Consider the following 20,885-nt stretch of genomic DNA (forward strand, 5'->3'; position numbering starts at 1 on the left):
AGTAGTGATCAGATTTATGAGTGCAGGAAACCACCAATCTTTGCCCTGTATGTACCTGACAAACCTCCTCATTTAAAGTTAGCGATAGCTGGATTCAAAAACTGCCGTGTGATTGTAATTCTCTATATACCTAATGTTAAGTATAAAAGTAAGATTTTTCGGATGTGGAGAAATGATAAAATAAAACAACAAGTCAGCCGGATGTGGAGAAATCATAGAATAAAACAACAAGTCAGCCGGATGTGGAGAAATCATAGAATAAAACAACAAGTCAGCCGGATGTGGAGAAATCATAGAATAAGAAAACAAGTGAGTCTGATGTGGAGAAATGATAAAACAACACAAGTCCGTCTGATGTGGACAAATGATAGAATGAAAAAACAAATCAGCTTAATGTTACATAGGCCTGTCTACAATAAAGTTATGTATTCGAATTTCGCTCCCGCTATATAGTTTGTTAGGGGTTTTATATTTGTTTCATTTATTTCTTTGATTTGTATTTTACTCAATAATATTTCACTTATACAGCGGTGGCCATATAGCATTACAGTGGGAGGAACGGATTTATATGGGCTGCCCCTCTTTAGCCCTTCATTCATGTATGTACAGAACGGAGATGATCTTTTCTCAGCAGCATTTCCCTGCATGTATCCATGGCTTGGGCTGGCGCAATTAGTGAATTCGCCATTGTGATGAGATCGAACCGATTCTCACCTAGACCACGTTGTAGCTGAAAAGTTGACTGTGGCGGTAAGAAGAGAGTGGCGGTAAGAACTCGTATTTGCTGCTCCCAAATCCAGCACTCTGTGTACACTAACAGAGCTAAAGAGAATAGCCCACTAACTACACAACTGATGTATAGTAGAGCACTGAAAAATTATCCGCGCTGCTACGTGTGGTTACGTGGGAGACATCCTTATGCGGAAATAGTGCGGATAAAATACAAGAAAGACAATGTGCCCGTCCAGTCATACATATTTATTTTATTTCATGGGTGTTTAACGCTGTGCCGCAGAGTTTTCCCAAGGTTAAAGGTGGCGGTGACCGGAATGCCTGCTTCTAATACACAACAGCCCTCTGGCAGTTACCTGACGAACCTCTTAAGGTAACACCGCAGCAGAGACACCGAGAGCTGGATTCGAACACGCGACCTCGTTGGTCAAGGGCCTGATAGACGCAGCTATCCAGCACTTCATACATTTGAGCCAGCGAGGAATCCGGTATACATAATATACTTGTGGACATGAACTTGCCACGTGCAGTGGAATTTCTCTGGTTCCGTTAGGATATATGACACAACCGGTAACCAGAGACCTCAGAGTGCAAGTAGGGTAATACTGAGGATGCATAGAAGCTCCCAGATAAATAACGCTAAAGTCGAAAGAAAAACAAGAAATAAACATAATCCAAATTATACCAGTTTATTACTTATAGAAAAATTATAAACATGGACTTCAGACAACAGTATACAGACTGCCAAAATCTTAGGAACAGTCATGCATGGGATCAAATATAACAGCTTCTATAAACAGCACTTTGTAAAATTTTTAACAGTTTAACAAATATGAAATCAACATAAAATGACATTTGGAAACGGGAATGGAAATATATATATATATATATATATATATATATAATGCATGATGAAACGAAAACATTTTCATTCACACGGAAGACACGCACAACATCAGCAATCTGAGAATCAGACTGTTTGGAACATAAGACACATCCGTCTACCAGCTTACGTTAATTCTTCGTCTACTTTTACTCTTGATTTGTTTATGTACATCGGTTTTCACGTATTTTCCGGCTTTTCAATTTTCACGAATCATAATAAAGCATGGGCATTAATTTTAATGAAACAGCGCATTCAAAACTCACAAACAACTTAACGATAGAATACACATACATGAAACAAAATGTGAGTTCATCATAATGTGATATTCATAAACAAAGTACAAATCAACAATGAAGCAGCACGATTACAGTACGATTATAAAACAATCAACAAAAGAAATGACATTCCAAATGATTAAATGTGCGTTACATAAAAATGTCAAGTTAAAAAACGGTGCTACATTAGGATTGGGCGTACAAATAATATAATTTTTGCGCACGCAAAATCATAAATTGCTTCCAATGCCTCCATGAATGAAATGGATGAAAGTGGTGATGAGCTGACAAAACTATAATTGTTTGGCATATGTTATGGCTGTATAGCTTAGTAGGCACATTGTTCCAAAGTCTCCAATGGCGAAGGATATGAAGAAACAAAGCGTTAGTCACACCTAATTTTGGAGGCTTTTTCGTTGCAACATAGTACAATGGAATAAACAAATATACTGTTTCTAACAATGCACGCCACCTTTAAAATATGACCAAAGATGATACAAGAAATACATTGACTGGAGCAACAGGAGCATATTTTACACATCCATCCCCTGACAAGATATACATGACTCTTTCATTGATTTGACAAGAATGCAGGTAATGTTATACTAGCTTAATTGATATGAGGATTTCGAAGTGTTGTAAACACCATGCGTGCAGACAAGGCTGGCTTTGTTTCTTTGCCATTCATGTAAGATGATGTAGTGAGCGCGGTAAATACTTGCTAGCGAGATGTCAAATACTTGCTGACATATAATCCATCAGCGTTCCATAATACTGATCAGACTTAAAGAAGATCTCATTACTTGGTTTTCTTTATACACCGGAAATGAAGTTTGTGGGCTGTGTGTTTAACCTCAGGGGTAAAACACAGAATCTGAAAATGAAAAATGTCTGGTGTGTAAAAATGAAAAAAATGCGATTGGCAACTATGTCCGTATGTATCTGGCCGCGTTATTTATGGACCGAAAACAAAAGAGAAGACTGGATAAAAATCTCAAGGTAAATGAGTTACACACAGATACAACAAGATGGATTAACTTTCGGTTTGAACAAAACAGTGCAAAACCTTTGGTAAAATGATGTTTTTCGCTATCTGGACTTTTTCAAAGGCATCCTGTTTACGATTCTTACAGCATATTTAATGTAAACCTGTATAGGTTTTTTATAACCTCATCGGGAATTCCTGAGTATTTCCTGGTAACAGGAAATCCCTATAACACACCCTGTAACAAGGCAAACTGTATCCGTAACCAAGGCGTATGTAAAACGCCTGTTTTCTATGCACAAAACCCATTGGCCGTTAGAAACGGCTGCGTTGTTCAACACTGAAATGTCTGAGTTTGAACTGATTCAAACTGCTCCATGGACTATCTTTATTCGGTGCTGTTTCAGCCACAGTCCAACAGAGCGACATTACGCCGACGTTTATCATGGGAATGACGTCTCCCTGGTACATTCTGTACAAGTCAGCATGATCTGTCATTCATGGAGACACCGGAGTGCCACACAAGCCCGTGTCAGTCAACGGCTCATCATGCGGGACGTCCAGATCCATCGCACCGCCCACGTTGCCACGTTCATTGCTCGCTCCGCCCATCAGTTCTGACCAGAACGCTCCGCCTACGTCAAGCTGCAGCCCCCTGACCTCAGCCAGCGCCTGTAGGATAGTGTTCTTTTCTTGCTCCATTTGTTGAAGTTGTTGTTGCAGTTCAGAATTGCGAGCCTCTAACATCTGGCAGTGCTGAAGAAATTTAACAACAAGTAAAAACTATTTAAAACCTCAACTATGCGCTTTTTTAGATATAGTTTAGCGGTGAAATTACCGCACAAAAGAAAGCAAGCCTCAGATAACCAACGGGCTAATGTTAATGCCCATCTTCAGGTATAACGTTTAAAATGAGATAAAACTTTCAGCACAAAATAAACGTTAACTATCGCCGGCATTTTAGTCTGAGAAATTATATAGTCTGAATTAATGCAGACAAAGCCTACAACCAGATCATAATACATTCCGTTATACTTCAATACAGATTTCAAGCTGTCTTCCTATCCAACCGTACCTGGGAAGTCTGTCAGCAACCTGCAGATGGTTGTGGGTTTTTCCTAGGTGTTCTGTCCGGTTTTATTCCACCATAATGCTGGCGGCTGTCATATAAGTGAAATATTGCTGAGAATACCACATAAAACACCAATCAATTAAATCAAATCAATAGAGATTTCGTCTTTGTCACATAAACTGGAAAACTTTGGGCTTTCGCCGTACCTCAACAAGTGAAGCCTGTTCTTCTCGTTTCTTTTTGCGACATTTCAAGGCTGCGACTCTATTCCTTTCTCTGCGGATTTTCCTCTTTTCATCCAGGGAGGCCTCTTCTTCTGGACTGAGAGTCTGTAACAGACCACACAGGCAACCGATGAGCAATAAAGCCAACCACTGTATAGTGCTTACATTACACAGGAGACAGGAACAGGTGGCAACTAACCGTATCGAGGAGGTTTCATTACATACATCTTTCTGCGTTGCAATTACAAGTTGAAAATTAAATAACAGGGAAGGTAATCTTCTTAAATTAGTCTACGAATAAATAGTTGTACATAACCCATACGAATCTCTTTCTTGCAGCTTCTGTGTGGTTTCATCGTATGCATACAATAACTCTAAACATCTGTCATGTAAGTGAAATATTCTTGAGTACGGCGTAAAACACCAATCAAATAAATAAATAAACACTTGCACCACTAAAGTGGTTATGTAATAAGTAGGAATTATACCAGGCCACATAGACAAATAATATGTTGTAGGCCTATTCATGCAGAAAGGCGAAATCATCTGAATCAACAGCTGTTTGGCTATAGTCATTAAGATAAAATGAATTTGAATTTTTATGCTGTAATTTCTGATGTGAGGTTATTTCTCTCTCATTATTCAGATTTTGTTGAATTTTTCCATCGACGATAAAGATGTTGTTGTTGTTGTTTATATTAATACAGGACTGGGTTGCGAATGCTTTATTTTTGGAAACACCTTTCGCCTTATAAAAATGATACTCATTATTTCAAACAGTCCAGTCTCCCATCAACCTGCAGATGTATGGTCGTGGGTTTCCCCTTGTCTCTGCCCTGTTTCCCCCCACCGTAATGCTGGCCGCCGTCGAAATATTCTTGAGTGTATATAGCGTAAAGCGCCGATCAAATAAATAAATAAATCCAACATTCCATTTTTTCTAAATATATACGTAAATAATTCCTTATTGTAATTTTTAAAAATATCCATATGGGCCGTAGTTTAATTTATATAATTAAATGCTGAAGTAACTTCCTTAAATTTAGCTTTGAAATTGCAAACTTAATATTCTTTCAACTTTCACTGTATATCACGGAGTTTATACACTATTCTTCCCTTTGAATTACATAAAATCTTTCACTCACATGACAATGCTACAACTTAGGAATGAGTAGGCCTATATCAAAAAGAGAATTCTATTGAGAATTTCGTCATAAAAGAGTAATAACTAGAAACTAACTTCCGTACGCAGTAATATACTTTATGTGAAAGTGACAAAGTATATAATTTACAAAATTCAGAATTAATAAGATCAAGTTTATTATTCAATTTGGGGTTTTCGTTTTATAAGTCTAAAGTTAGTTATGGGTATTGTAAATGTACATGATCAGTCCGTATTACTTGCATTATATAAAACTTGAAAAGATTAACGTATTGATAGGAGTGCAGCATTTAATTGTGCAAGCATATGAAATTCAAAATCACACATGCAGAGCGAAAACTCAATTCACTAAAAACCGCAGTGGGGAGGGATTTATGACTTACTGGAAACGTTTTGCCTCAAAAACACCAACAAACTCGCATTACAAACGTAAAAAGACATTCCAAATGCACATAATGCTAAATGTAGTGAAATGTATTTTTATACAGAATTTTAGTACGAATACATATCCGCAATTAAAACTTGAAAATACGGCAAAACTATATATACAAAATACAAATTGCTAACATAATTATTATGAGTAAGTGAGTAAAAACTTACGTGAGAGTGTGTTGAAGGGGTGAGGTCTACCATCAGTTCCTCCTGTCCCCTGGCTAAGCGGCGGTTCTGTATCGTGCACTTCAGCTCCTCCTTAATCAGTGGCGTTAGTTTGCCAGTTTTGAGCACTGTCATGGTCGCATCGAGCAATTCTTTGTCAAAGCTACGCTGGAAGGTCATCGTGGTAGTGGAACATGGCTTGTCCTCTTTTGGCAGTTGGTGGTGACTTACGTTAAAGATGTCTAAAATTTCTAAGTCTGTTGGGCTTAACGTCCCCAGATCTCCCCCAGCAACTTCGTCAAGTGTCGCCATTTTGTCTGTGAACAAACAAATACTCTGCATCACATATACGTATCTATTTTGCAAATGCACATAAACATACGCATGAGCTTGTCCGTCAGTGGTTTTTAGTTTGGGATCCATGTAAAATTAGTGTTCTGTTTAACTGACTGTGAAATATTGCCACATTATTTGAGTGTTAGGGTCTACATTTTAAGCCCAAATCTGCGGCAGAAGCGTCCGCCTATGAAGGCTTTAGTGGGTATGAATACTAGAACGAATCTATCACTTCGACCTGCACCAGCTTAAAAATGCTAATGTTGGGATAAATGGGATAAAATTTCTGTTGTCATTCAAATATATTTGATTTTCACAGACCATAATTACCATTACGAAAATCAGTTGGCTAAAATAATGCCCAAGGAAGCCATGTTGGATTTGGAGATATACGTAGCTCTAACGTCGGCTTTCCCTAGTAATGCGCTATTTATAGGAACTATTTCTGCTGACGCGGCTGTTTGCATTCTCCTCGCAGTGTTCAAATGTTCACCGCGCACAAGTGTCGTACTATAAATGCAAACAATGTGCCACCTAAAGCAGGCTGCTATAGGAATGGGGAATCCCCGTTTTCCAGGCATCCCCCTTGAGCGATGAGACAGCGTTAACAATAGAGCGCTGCCGTGGGCGGGGGATCCCAAGGCCCAACAGGCCATGCTAGCCCGCGAAGACAAGTATGGGCCTGTTCCTGACGGAATCAGGACCTGTCTACAGATGATGAGGCTGGCACAGGGTACTTCCATCCGATATGTTTTACTATATGTTTTAACTATATGTTTTAACTTAGACCTACGAACTTTTACAGACGGAATGTTGCAGCCGACACTGTATACTGTTAAAAACCAATACCAAGCTAATGCATCAGCTGCACTTCCTTAAAGTTAACGTTGACATGTTATTTAAAATCTTATCTAAAAAAGACAGAAAATGTCTCGCAATGAATAGACGGTCTGAATAACGCAAACTAAAAAAATAAGTTTTTATTAAAATAGTGACACTAACATGACATTTCTTATTACATCACCTGAAATTAATTTATTTTGCACTTTAAGTAAAAATTCTTATTTTGGCAAAACAGTTGCAAAATATAAGACAAAATACAGTAGCAAGCAGACGTTAGTAACACAGCGTGCATTGATGGGAAGTTTTCAACTCAGCATCTGCAGCAGTATGAATGCCTGTATTACCAAACCCAGTCCTCTGTAGGTGCCGTTCACATTTGACAGCTTTAAAAGTTATCACTTGTATTATCGATATGTCAGGTATCATTTAAGTCCAATAAGAGGATCATTTACCTTTCTTTCGTGTCGGGACCTGTCCGTGCAATACCTTTAAAAGCCACGTGCGAACTGAGCCAGTCTAAACGAAGCTCTCCTATTTGTTACTTATGACAACAAGTCTGGGCATGTTTAAGCGAAGACCTGCTCACAGCAAAGGGAGATAATTTAAGGCGACAGTTACGGAATTCCTCTGCGAGACTTTGGTACAGAGTATCGCCCCTTTTTACATTCCCCATTACTCAGCACTTTTCAGTCAGCAGGAATTTCACCGGATATACGACATTTATATATGTGTTATATAGAATATATAACCTACATAAACCTGTAACATTAACAGTGTGGGTTCTTTGCTCTTTGTGCATACGCCCTGTGTAACAGAATTCATCTGGCCATGCCTGCAATCCTACATAGGCTGTACCCCAGTGTGGTTTAAAATAGGTGTCATATGGCCTTTGGATATTGGTCAAGTTTCCAGAGCGTCAGCCTATTTTCAGATGTTAAACCATTGTCGGAATATTCAGCATTTTACTTCCAGACATTGATTAAAGTCGATCGACCCATGTCGGTTAATCGTTAAGTTTACCGTCATTAGTCATGGCTTTGTACACGTGTAGTTTATCCCTGTGTGTGAAAACTCCTTTCCATCTTGTCATATATGTACACACAGAGCCTTAGAGCGATAGAGCCACAAAGTACGGCTAGAGAATTAACCATGCTGAAAACGATCAGTTCAGGGGAAATAACTCGTTGAAGCTTAAAGTCTCATGGAAACGCCATTCTGAACTTGGTATGACATATACTGTGTCATCTTGTAGCTGGGTGAGTTACTGTATCATGAGGACAGAGAAATGCAGATGAGAACATTATCGCCATGTTATCACCTGCTGTGCCAACGTCCTTAGTTCCCTATCGTGTACACTGCACTTCTGTGTCAGCCTTAATATACAGGTTAAGATTCGTTTGTTACCAACATGGCAGATTTATTTATTTATTTTATTTATTTGATTGGTGTTTTACGCCGTACACAAGAATATTTCACTTATGCGAAGGCGGCCAGCATTATGGTGGGTGGAAACCGGGCAGAGCCCGGGGGAAACCAACGACCATCCGCAGGTTGCTGGCAGACCTTCTCACGTGCGGCCGGAGTCAACATGGCAGATAAGACCTTTTTGAACTTTCCAGGATATTTTTTCCATATACATGTTCTTTTAATTTCCAGTTGCTTTGTTTTCTGTTTTGGTTTGTTTCCAGACGAAATAAATCGCACTGTTATAAGTGTTTGTTTGAAAGTTGTCGTAAAAATATAGGCTCTACTATATGATGTTTCGTTACTTTCTATTTACTTTGTTTTTGTTTTGTTTCCAAACAAAACAAATCGCACTGTTATAAGTGCATGTTTGGAAGTTGTCGTAAAAATATAGGCTCTACTATATGTAAAGCAATGCAGTGGTTGCTGGAAATATTTTCACTTTAGCTTGATTATAGCACTGTTAAGACGCTCATTTATGTGAATGGGATTTGAAAATCCCAATCTTTAAGAATTCCACAGTTAAGTGTCCCAGCAGACGTTTTGAAAAAATAAGGTAACTATTATACATGCCTACCATGTATTATGTTTAATTTACAAAACATGCTTGCACACACATGCATGCACTGACAATTTACACGTATAATCGAAACCAATCTTGCCTTGATATCCCATGTTTGTGAGGACAGAGTGTACACAGCACTGCACTTCAGTCATAGATGAAAGATGTTTGAAAGATGCATGTCTTTCAATCGTTATGTGGAACAAACTATATATGGGTTCACTATATGGGTTCAACCCGGTCTTCGACGGGGAATTCGTAGATTCGTCTTATATAACTTTTCGTTGAACATTGCTTACAACATGCCATCGACGAAGCACGAGCGGCCATTTGAGCAGTCTAATATTTGTTGAAGATAATTTGTTTCACAAATGTGCAACATGTTGTGCATATATGAACGTCACACGTTGGAAAGTTTGTCAATAACTTGACAAAACTCGGTGGTTTATACCCCAGGTATTCGTGTCGTCTCCACAAAACTCACCGCCATCATTCAAACGACACATTTTTGCCTATGACATTAAATAGTAATAAAATAAATAAATGGACAAAATAAATAAGACATTTCATGGTTATAGTATACATGTTATAAGAAGGTCGTTATATAAATATCTTCTTGTATGTAGTGCTTGTATGCAGGCGTTTGATAAACAAAGGCAAAATGCCAATATACTTACTGTTGTGGCCAGCAACAGAAGTCAAGAGCGAAACGCTGGCAAATGGACTTCTCTGGAACAGCCAAGGAATAGTTCGCCTCAAGGATTGCATCAGGCCGGTGTCTCTGTGTTTCCTTGTCTGTTTGAGAAATAATTCAAAACACAGAAAAAATGGACACCCCCTCAGTGTTCATTGGTGATAGGCCTAAACAGGAATATCATTTCATCAAACTGTCTTTATCTCATTACTTATAAAGGCGCCCAGAGGCCATCTTATGGATGATACATTGATACGGCAAATGACCTAAAGTTCCATGACTAAATTGCACATTTTGCCTGGTTATGAACATTCCAGTGATCTTAGAAAGGTGTTTCTGGGTTTGTTTGAAAGGTAGGCTGATATCGTACAGGAAACAGGTTTAGCGTCAGTATATCATGACAGTTATTTACCTTTGAAAATGAATTTTTAGGCCATTTAAGTACAATATATGAAACCATTAACTGAAGAAATACACTTGTATGATATACTATAGGCCCCCTATACCATATACAGCCTTCGACTGCTTCTTGGAACTTCTGTATACACGTTGTATACACACAACCATATAAGAGTGTAAAGGCTAAGCTAAATATACGATTCGAAAATGTCTCAGTATGCTGGTCTAAGTCTGGTGATTGGTCATTAGAGTGAAGAGAACATAATCAGATTTGAATAAAGAAATGCCCTATGTTAAACATCAATTGAGTTAGGTAAGAAACACTTACCTTTGATACAAAAAGAGAAATACGTTATATTTTGTCAACAACATGAGTTGTATGTGAGGAATTTGATACGGGCATATACGCATTTGACATTCTTATCACTTTGTTGATTACATTATGTAATCAATGTATTCAATCTCAAGCTTTATATATATATATACATTTTATGGACAATATGACTTGGGAACTGAAGTTAAATTTCAAAAACCTTCAAAAACTTTTAATCCGTAAATATATCCACAGATCGAGCAACAGAAACTATAAAAGTAACATCATTTACGGAGAATTTCCTGCATCTATAAGATTTACAGAAGTAAGTCATCGACGACAATAAATTACTATTATCTTTGAATGTACACGCACGCTCCTTACCAAGGACCGGTATAGTGTTTATTTACAAGCACATCCCGTATCCAAACTTGCGTGACCCAGAGTTATATTACTGAACTACAAAACAGACATTTTCATGTATATACTGTACTGTAACATTTTGCTTTCACAGTTAAGGGTGTCCTTCTTATAGATACATGCGCATTGTACGGGATTTTTTTTCACACAAATTCAGATCACAACAATCGTTCATTAATATCTACTAGACCTTTATTTAAATAAACAAATAAATGAATACGATAATATAAGTACCTCAGTAAAGCTTGTTGAGTCTGTATATAGCCTACACCTCGCTATCGACGTCAGATCAAATGATCAGATGATAGTCACAATTCTCGTTACTCGCATGCTCACAGCAGGTTTAATGCTTTAGTCTGTAGTAGCAATGACCCAGATCATTACATCAGATTCTGTTCATGGTCGATTTTTCCAGAACACGATCGTGTTCCCATAATTGTTCCTACGCGCGTGGCTGATGTAATATGTCTTAGAGACTACGCGGGCCTTTTCGGTACCCCGAATACTGGTGCTGCAGATTGAATTAACTTAAAAACATGCAGTTTTCTCTTGAACATCATGTCGACACACTGTTAGAAACTTGTATACGAAAATTTAATGTGCGTTATATAGGCTAGTTTATACGTGCATGGTTATATTTTCGGATGTAAACTCATGCATATATACTGTACTCACTTGAAGAAAAACAGTAGCATTGTTTTTTGCAACTATATATATATATCTGTTTACATTAACAATGACTTCAAAACAATCAGTTCAATACCAGTTCTCTCCAAAATCTTGCCCTGTAGGGAAATGAACGATGTGATCAGCACACTCATTAGCTATCTTCTCAGCATATAATGCTGGCCGTCGACGGGTAAGCGACTTTCTTGATTTATTTATTTGATTAGTGTCTTACGCTGTACTCAAGATTATTTCACTTATAAGGCAGCGGCCAGCATTATAGTGCATGGGAGGAAACCGGACAGAGTCCATCCTCATTTTGAAACATTCTTGAATACGGTGTAAAACACTAATCAAATAAATAAATACATTAGCTGTCCAATCACGTATATGGAAACGGTTCGGTTCTCACGTTCCTTTGCTTCCTTCAGGTCTAGCGTCTACTGGTCTCCTTGAAACAGCCATGCAATGTTGATATAGTTACAGCGCTGCATCACTGTAACGCTGTGTCTTTGTCGACAAATGCAACACCTCACCCAGTCGGGTTTTACTAAAGACTTAAAAAATGGTACTAGCTGCTGCCTCGCTTGGCGTTTAGCACTGGGAGGTCAGAGCAAAAAGAAAACAGGAATTGCTGGCTCGGTCTCAGGAAAATGATATTGGGTGGAGTGTCATGCCTGGTATCTTCGGCATGATATTCCAGTGGCGGCAGCACTTTGATGACATGGACTCGCCCTGTATACCCTCCTAATGACTCCTCGTCATCATAGGACTGCAAAACTGTTAAGTACGACGCTAAACCTCAAGTATATACATACATACGATATACTGACACCTTCTCTTACACCTGGGAGAAAGAAAGTATACCAAGGTTGTAGGTTTTTTTAATTTATTTATTTGATTGGTGTTTTACGCCTTACTCAAGAATGTTTCACTTATACGGCGGTTTAGCAATTTTAAAGATTGGATTTGAGTGGATTTCGGGAAAATACCTTACCTTTTATAGAAATTCCAACTTGTTTCTATAATCTGTTTCCTTAGGCGTGTAGCCTACGTTTTTCTAAGGGGCCTCCATGGCTCAGTCAGCTAGTGCGCTAGCGCAGCGTAATGAGCAAGGAACCTCTCACCCATGCGATTGCTGTCCAGCTCATGCTGGCTTTCTCTCCGGCCTTACGTGGGTGTGTCTGTCAGCAACCTGCGGATGGTCGTGGGTTTCCCCTGGGCTCTGCCCGGTTTCCTCCCACCACAATGCTGGCCGCCGTCGTATAAGTGAAATATTCTTGAGTACGGTGTAAAACACAATTTAATTTTTTTAATTCATGATGTTTTCTAGAACAAATGTCATTGGCACGAATAACCTCATAATTATTAAAAACAAACTCCCACCAAAATTATCCGAGTCACAAAACTTTACCCAAACTCAACCCTAACACTACCCTAATCCTACCTTAACCATAACTTTATCCCAACTGTAGTCTTACCCTAACCCTATCCTATCTCTAGAATCAAATCCTAATTTTGAATCGGGTATTATCTTTACCTATCCTCACCCTATAATCTACCCTAACATAACCCAACTTAATCCCAACTAGTCCTACCCTGACCCTATCTTATCTCTCGATCCAAACTATACCCTATCTCTAACTTTATCCCAACTATAGTCTTACCCTAACCTTATCCTATCTTTAGACCAAAACTCTAACATAATCGTACCCTTTTTGCCCAGATCTTACCCTTACTCTAACTCCAGTGCTAACATACCCCTGACTTTTTCTTAGCTTTAGTCCTACCCTAATCCCACCCGATCTCTAGACCCAAACAATGACATAACCCTAACTGTACTGTTGTTTCTAACAAGGCCATTACCTCGCCATTCCCGAACGCCATGCACCCAAATCCTAACATAAACCTACCTTTATTGTCCAAATCTAAATATTGCCCTTGCCCAATCTTACCCAAACCCTACCTTTTCAACGATTTACCCCTGACTTTATTGCCCAAATCAAATATTGCCCTTGCCTAATATTTTCCCAAACTTAGCTTTGACCCTGACATTACCCTATAACAAATATAATTTTATTTCCCTCATCTAATCTTACCCAAATTCTACCGTAACGCTAACCCTAGCTTTATTTCCCAAATGTAATATTACACTTACCTAATCTTACCCGAACTCTACCTAATTTAGCCCTAACTTTATTGCCCAAAATCCCAACCAAACATTACCTTCGATTACCCTTACTCTGACTCTACCTGGCCCAAATCCAACACCATAACTTTAACCCAAACATAATGCAACATTAACCCTAACCTTATATCGTAAGTTACCTCAGGCAACTCAAATAAAAGCCTTTAACAATATTGTCAACTCTAATCTTACGGATTAATTCAACCCTTGTTTAAACCTAAGACTGCAAGCTAACCGCGGAAAAGGGTCACAGGTAGTTTCACCCATGCAACCTAATGGAGTGCTAATTTTGTGCGGGTCATCCGTTTCCCTCCTCTGCCCCTCATGTAGAACCCCAGCCGCCGTCACCCATACACGCTCTTGAGCGTTAGTAAACAGAATTCAATCCGATGCGATTAATGAAACACAAAACATGTCACGGCAGCAGAACGGTGGCATCCAGATGTATGTTTGCCAAACTAGCAAGTTGTTCATATCACGTACAGGATTTGGCGTCCATGTATATGTAAGGTTTTTTACGCACCGGTAGAGGTGACGTTGCATACAGCAAAGCTGATGTCCTCATTCTATCTAGTCCCATTTTAATATGACTCGCCATTTTCATATTCGTCAGGTCCCGTCCAAGCTGCTCGGATTAACCACTTCGCTCCGTGTGTATACTCATATATTCATATTCAAGTCCTGTCCTGTAAGCATTCAGCTATACCATACTCCTTAGTTCGTCAGTAACTTCTTTCAACGATCAAACAGTCTTCTAGATTCCAACGCTCTTACCAGATGTTCATATAGTTGCCTTAGCGACTAAAAAGCGCTCGGCAGTGTTACGTTCGTTTGTCTTCCTACTGCATGTCACACAAGAAAGTTCGTTAGTTCATGCTGAAGGTCGGTGGTTTCAATCCCCCCCACCAACCACCCCCATAACCAGATTTTCGTAACCGACAAATCTGATCGCCATAGTACACATGTCAGTAAAAATTATTTAATGTGGTATTACTCAACAATTAATAAATCTTAAGGTATTTTCCAATGAAGATTCAACTGCTGTTTTACAATGCCGCGGTATTCACCACACAGGCATCATGGCGATTGGTTGGTGAGGATCTAATATTAAAAAGAAAGAAAAGATTGAACACAACATAAAAACAAAGGCAATAGAAGCGTGCATTTTGTAAATAAGATTCTATTCTTATGAACATATGAAATGACATACAAATAAATACATGTAAATATTATATATAAACTGTCATAAGGTTCATACTAACTTTATCAAAACATTTTATATTACACAGAGCAACTTTGTCAAGGTCACTTTGAGTCAAAATCATTTACTTGCATTACGTGCACAGCGTTCATAGTAAGATGTCGGCAGAATAACATTGACGCTGATATGAATGAAATGCAGTTATAATACTTAAATATTTCAAAATATCGAAGACATAGGCCTATACTGGCAAAAATATCTCTACTGAAATGTTGCATTTCAACAGTTTAACACAACCGAGTGCAGAGAGGTATAACCATTTATCACAATACAACATATCTAAATCAAATGATATATGACTTATGTTTCTCTGTAATGTGGCATAATCACATATCTATGAGTAAAATCACACGATAATTGAAAAATATAAGACACAGTATCACGGTGTCATTATTCATCATATATATAATTCCTGCTATGTAATCTCTATATTTTGTTTAATCATATAATCACAATCTGCAAACACAAGTTTCCTTGAACATTCCTCTCGATCTATTACACACGTCAAAACACGTTTCACATAACATCACAATAATCCCTGCTGCCTTGATTGCACATGTACATGTACACTTTTACATCTATGTTCAAGAATAAGGTCGTTACACTCATGTCAGTCAAAACACTGCTCTTTGGTTTTCATAAGTTTTACGTTCAAATTAAGCAAGCTGGTTTGTCAAGAGATAAAATAAGATCATCCAACTACACTTATAGCACTTGACTTGTCCTTTGCGAGACGTATTTGCTTGATTCGTTGGTACAAAATAGCACATATTCATCAACGTCAAGATTCAGCCATGTTCATACTGACGTCATCGGTTTCTGTTTTCGTGATGTCAATGTTCATCTCTGATTTGAGGTACTGTAAGAATCTGCTTTTCTCCTCCTGTAATTTCCTCACGCTTTCAAGCAGACAGGCTCGCTCAGCCTCTAAGTTTGTCAAGGCCTGAAAACAAAAACAGAATGTTGTTAGATTCACTGAGTGAGGAAATGACGTTCACAAACCAGTCTGCGTGCGCCATGGCCGTCCATTCAACAGCGACTCATAGACGATAGCAATGTGCATTCAATGTGCGCCACGCTGGAATTAATTGACTCTGTGCAGACGGTTCCGTATTTTCTCAATAGCTGAACATACAACGTAAACAACACCTTCATTGAAAACACACACACACGTGATGGTAACGACTTCACAAACAGATGACTCATCACAAATAAAAAGATATAAGTTATAAATGTGGGCTACGTGTAAGCACTTGACCCGTTTCTTTGAGATAAAACCAAATGATTCAACTGTACTGGATTGAACACCGCGACATTTCCACGTGTAACACACCGAGTGTCTTCAGTGAGTAATTCGTCCTACAGATGACATTAGTCATGTCTGGCTTAATCTCTGGGTATTTGTATTATCGTTTATTATTGGAGTACCACAATACGTATAGTGTATATTATATACGAAGCAGTGGCGCGTGGCACTCTGGGATACCTTCGGATGACGTCATTGTTTATGCGCTTCAAACTCAATATCAGACGAAAGGAATGTATCACCTGCTAATTAGCACGCATAACATTTTGACGGTGTAAACAACAAAATGTATGGAGAAATGCCAAATGTCAGCCTTGTGTAACCTAGCAGTTAACTATAGTATCTACGATTATTTTTAAGCCTATATACTATAAACCGATACGAAGATAGAAATGTGTTTATCCCCTGGCTAATCTGCTCCAAAATAGTACTGGAATGTTACCATTTACATGTACTTATGGAAATCCTCTACATATACCTTTAACAAGTTGAATCTTCAGTTGAGTGCGCCAGTTTTTGTTTCAAATAACTGAGCCTTTAAAAAGACAACTGAATGCAAATTCATTCCTGATTTATTTTATATTATTTACGTTTCTGTATTCTGTACTTGATTGGTTGTTATCAGCCATCTCAAGAACATTAAAATTCCGTAAGATTACATAACATTTATGGATGAAGAGGAAAGAGCCTGGAGGAAACACTGCACCTCCCCACGTGCTCTACAAATCCCTTGACTTGAGCTGGATTTGAACACTGTACCTCAGTGGTCAATTGTTAGTCGTCTTCTTGAACAATTCATTCTGACTAAGTCTAGATTCATTTACTCCATTTTGTGAAGTCGGACACTTCCCACAAAACAGAGTGGTTTGAAAGGGCAGTGTGGCTTGACTTACAGAAGGTGATTTTTATTTAAATTTAGCTGGAAACATATGTCGATGGTACAGTTATGTACATAGAGTTATATATATATATATATATATATATATATATATATATATATATATATATATATATATATATATATATATATATGTATATATATATATATATATACTGATCGAGAGCATTCGACATGGGGACGAAATAGCCCACCTGTTCTTGTTCTTGGGCTTTGGAACGTTTCCTGTCTCTGTACGCCTTGGCGGACAATTTATTTCTCTGTCGTCTTCGAGCTTTTCGTGCAAGGCGGTCATCATTCGTCGTCTACAATAGAATATCACATGATACAATTACTTAATATACATATATTTGGAATTTCCACCTTAATTATCGAGGGATTATACAGTAACTTTTGTGCATGGGTGTAGAGAACCACAGAATCTAGTTCAGACTTCCCAATTTCTTCTCGCGTAAACCTAACAAATCCAGTTGCAGTTGAAATAACGAGAGCTGGCCTCGAACAGCCTTCCAGACTGAAGAAGCGGTATTTGTTACCAATGACAGTCTCCTAGATCACATGCAGTGTTACGTTGCTAAAGTTTTAAAATCCACCCACTATATGTGACAGATCACAACCACGTCAGCTGTCGTATACTGACAGTCATTTAATCAACAGAGTAAATGAAAAGTATTGTGCATACACAATTGTATATGATACTGCTTCGTCACCTACAAATAGCACTGGATACACAAAAAATGTTCACAGTCTACTTACACGATCAATGTAAGTCTATTATAGGTCAATGTAGGTCTATTACAACAGAGCGGTTGCACTTTAACCCCACCCACATATGGATTACGATATATGCGTGACTCTCACGTGAAGTAAGCTTAACTGGTATCCACACAGCCCATGCTGGCCGGCTATGGCCAAGTGGTTGGCACCCACTATAGACGTGAGCCAATAGACAGCCACCGTCAGTGCTAACCGGCATGCACGTAATTATATGGCATAAGCAAGGTCAATGTCTTATATATATTGTGCAGCATTATTTTCAGCCATCGACAACTGTTTTTAATCTGAAGCTGCAAACCTTAATTACATTACTTTGATAATTTCTGGTTTATTACGCCAGTTAGGCTACAATTCGTTAACCGTATTGCTAACTTGCCAAGCTGAGGATTGGTACGTGAAAGTATCGCGTATTTAACACGTACATGCTGTCATCTCGACCGTGGTTTCCCCAGGGCTCTTCCCGGTTTCCTCCCACTATAATACTGTCCGCTGTCGCATTAGTGAAATATCCTTGAGTACGGCACAAAACACCAATCAAATAAATAACACCGTTGTTTCCACAGCTGGGTGGCAGCTTAACAAAAACATCACTTATACTTTAGCGGTTATTCACACAACTGATTATAATATTGTTCATATCTAAAGGATTTTTAAAGCCTAAAGATATAAGCTTACCTGCTGCGTCTCTGTGGCGTCACTTTCTGTCCCGTCACACGTCAATCTCCGCTCTAAATCCTCCGTCGAATTCCGTCGAATTCCCTCATTGTCACTGTGGGTGTGGTGGTCTGGGTAGTCCGTCTCCTCATACATCTCCACATCTTCCTCTTCCACCCCTGGTCCTAACCTCTCAGCTCCTGACGTTGAGGGCTTGACTCTCAGCGCCTGTACAGCCGTCTCCGCAGCGCGGAGGTCAATGACCCTAGGACTCAGGATTGCCAGGTTTGGAATGTTACAACTTTCACCGGTATCGTCGTAATTGTCATCTGGCCGTTGACAGGACAGTAAGTGTCCACGTGACCCCAGCTGGGTGACAGGTAACCGTAGGTCTCTGCGGTGTTTCTTTAGGTGTGGGTACATCACTGGTACAATTTGACCAGAGTTGGCAAAATGGTGAGAGCCTACAATACGAACCATATTTCACTCTTCAGTCTGAACGATCCGATGTGGTGAAATACGGCAACTTACACAACACCCTGAAATATATAGAGGCCTATATAGCTTAACAGGCACCGAAGACGTAAGTCCTACGAACTTTATCCGAACACTAGTTATATCCACTCTCGGGTAAACACCAAACTAGTTTAAAGCAGTATGCTGTCAAACCCTTCAACTAGATCCAACTGTTTTCTTTCTAAGACTGGGTAACGAAGAAAGAGACGGTGGTAGAACCTTTCAGTCGCCGGTTGCATGAGTAAGTGAGAAGGTCAATATCCACAGCTGACTATAACCACGCTCGCTTGAGCTATAAATAGAGTGGGTTTATTCTCGTGGGTCTTGCGTCATGCATAAATTTATCCTGCTTAGTGATGTGTATCTACTGGTAAAAAGACACTGCGAGGAGAATGGTCAGAACTTAAAGCCTCCATATATATAATAATGTTACATGAATACAATGTACTTCATCATTTTGGCTCGGATATATTTTCAAAAACAAATCGAATCAGATGTCCTTCAAGCTGAACTTCATATTTGCTGGCTCTAACGAAGCTAAGTTTAACACATATTAGTTTCACCGTCATCAGTGGTAAGCCCTACTAAAAGATTACGTATGTACATTCTCATATCCATGACATCATGTTTCGGCTACATGTACGTCAAAGTTCAACGGTCGCACCGTATTTAACCTGTACATCGAAAGATCGTTGCACATACCATACATGTGGTGCAATATTAATTATATTCCCCCAAATAACATATCTTAAACATATAACATCGCCATCTTTCCATTGCTACTGATCGGACTTTTTGCCACCATTTTCGAAAAGTCATGTAGGCCTACATATATAGCATTATGTACAAGCAATATCACAATCATCAACTTTATTCTTCTCGTCTAGCAACTTTCCCAACATGTATTACAATATTAAACCGCTAAACAAAGATGTAACGGTTTCAATCATCTTGTTTTCGTGTTGTGCGAATAACACTTGATTTATATAGTGCAATATACTGCCACATTTACTGCACCGGCCTATTTTTATGGGTTACATCAGCCTGTTCGAGTAACACAAGCCTATATCCAGGGGTCCTCAGATCAATGCTGCTGATGTAGGTCTGAAATGACGTGTAATTGCTCAGCTGGTCCGATCAGCTGGTCGGACGAAACTGTTGCTCGGTTAGGAATCACGTACGCAGATACGGCATAGACACGGCCGAACATTCTGGAGCTAGCAGGCTGACGCAAGCCTCATATACAAGGAGGTCACTTTGAAACTGGGACGGTAAGGGGAGACTACTCTGGAGCCCAGAAAGACACAGCAAGATGTTGTGCAATACCGTAAGATATATGGCACGATGCACATGAAACAATCCTGGAAAAATGTTCAAGAATGTATGTGGGTTCAAGAATTAGGTTTTTTTCTAGGGGTCGATAAAATGCTGATGCCATCGTGATAGAATTTAAATTGAAATAGTTCATATTTGGGCAAGGCATCTTCATAAGATAGAGCTATACAAAATCTGGTGCAATAGGTTGAATGACTGAAACACGACGTGTATATTTCTTAGGCGATACTGCAATATACATTAAATATTAAAGACTTTGAGTCATAAATACTACTCTTAATAAGCATTATGTAGTCACTCCTGTCGACGATGTTTACCTA

The 20,885-nt window shown here is 38.8% G+C and overlaps 2 protein-coding genes across 2 annotated transcripts; both read right to left on the reverse strand.

Annotated features, from left to right (window-relative positions):
* Nucleotides 1-3,376: 3,376 nt before the first annotated feature.
* Nucleotides 3,377-11,330, reverse strand: LOC135466957 (uncharacterized). The gene is made up of 5 exons (XM_064744710.1): nt 11,199-11,330; nt 9,816-9,933; nt 5,937-6,250; nt 4,157-4,279; nt 3,377-3,634 (listed from the first exon to the last, which is right to left on the reverse strand). Exons 2-5 carry the CDS (start codon nt 9,904-9,906, stop codon nt 3,377-3,379), a joined length of 786 nt encoding a protein of 261 aa, XP_064600780.1. The 5' UTR covers nt 9,907-9,933; nt 11,199-11,330.
* Nucleotides 11,331-14,978: 3,648 nt separating this feature from the next.
* On the reverse strand, nt 14,979-19,482 carry LOC135467717 (uncharacterized). Its single transcript, XM_064745538.1, has 3 exons — nt 18,736-19,482; nt 17,478-17,588; nt 14,979-16,022 (listed from the first exon to the last, which is right to left on the reverse strand). Exons 1-3 carry the CDS (start codon nt 19,192-19,194, stop codon nt 15,861-15,863), a joined length of 732 nt encoding a protein of 243 aa, XP_064601608.1. The 5' UTR covers nt 19,195-19,482; the 3' UTR covers nt 14,979-15,860.
* Nucleotides 19,483-20,885: the final 1,403 nt, after the last annotated feature.

This window comes from Liolophura sinensis, chromosome 6 (assembly GCF_032854445.1).
Source record: "Liolophura sinensis isolate JHLJ2023 chromosome 6, CUHK_Ljap_v2, whole genome shotgun sequence".
NCBI lineage: Eukaryota > Metazoa > Mollusca > Polyplacophora > Chitonida > Chitonidae > Liolophura > Liolophura sinensis.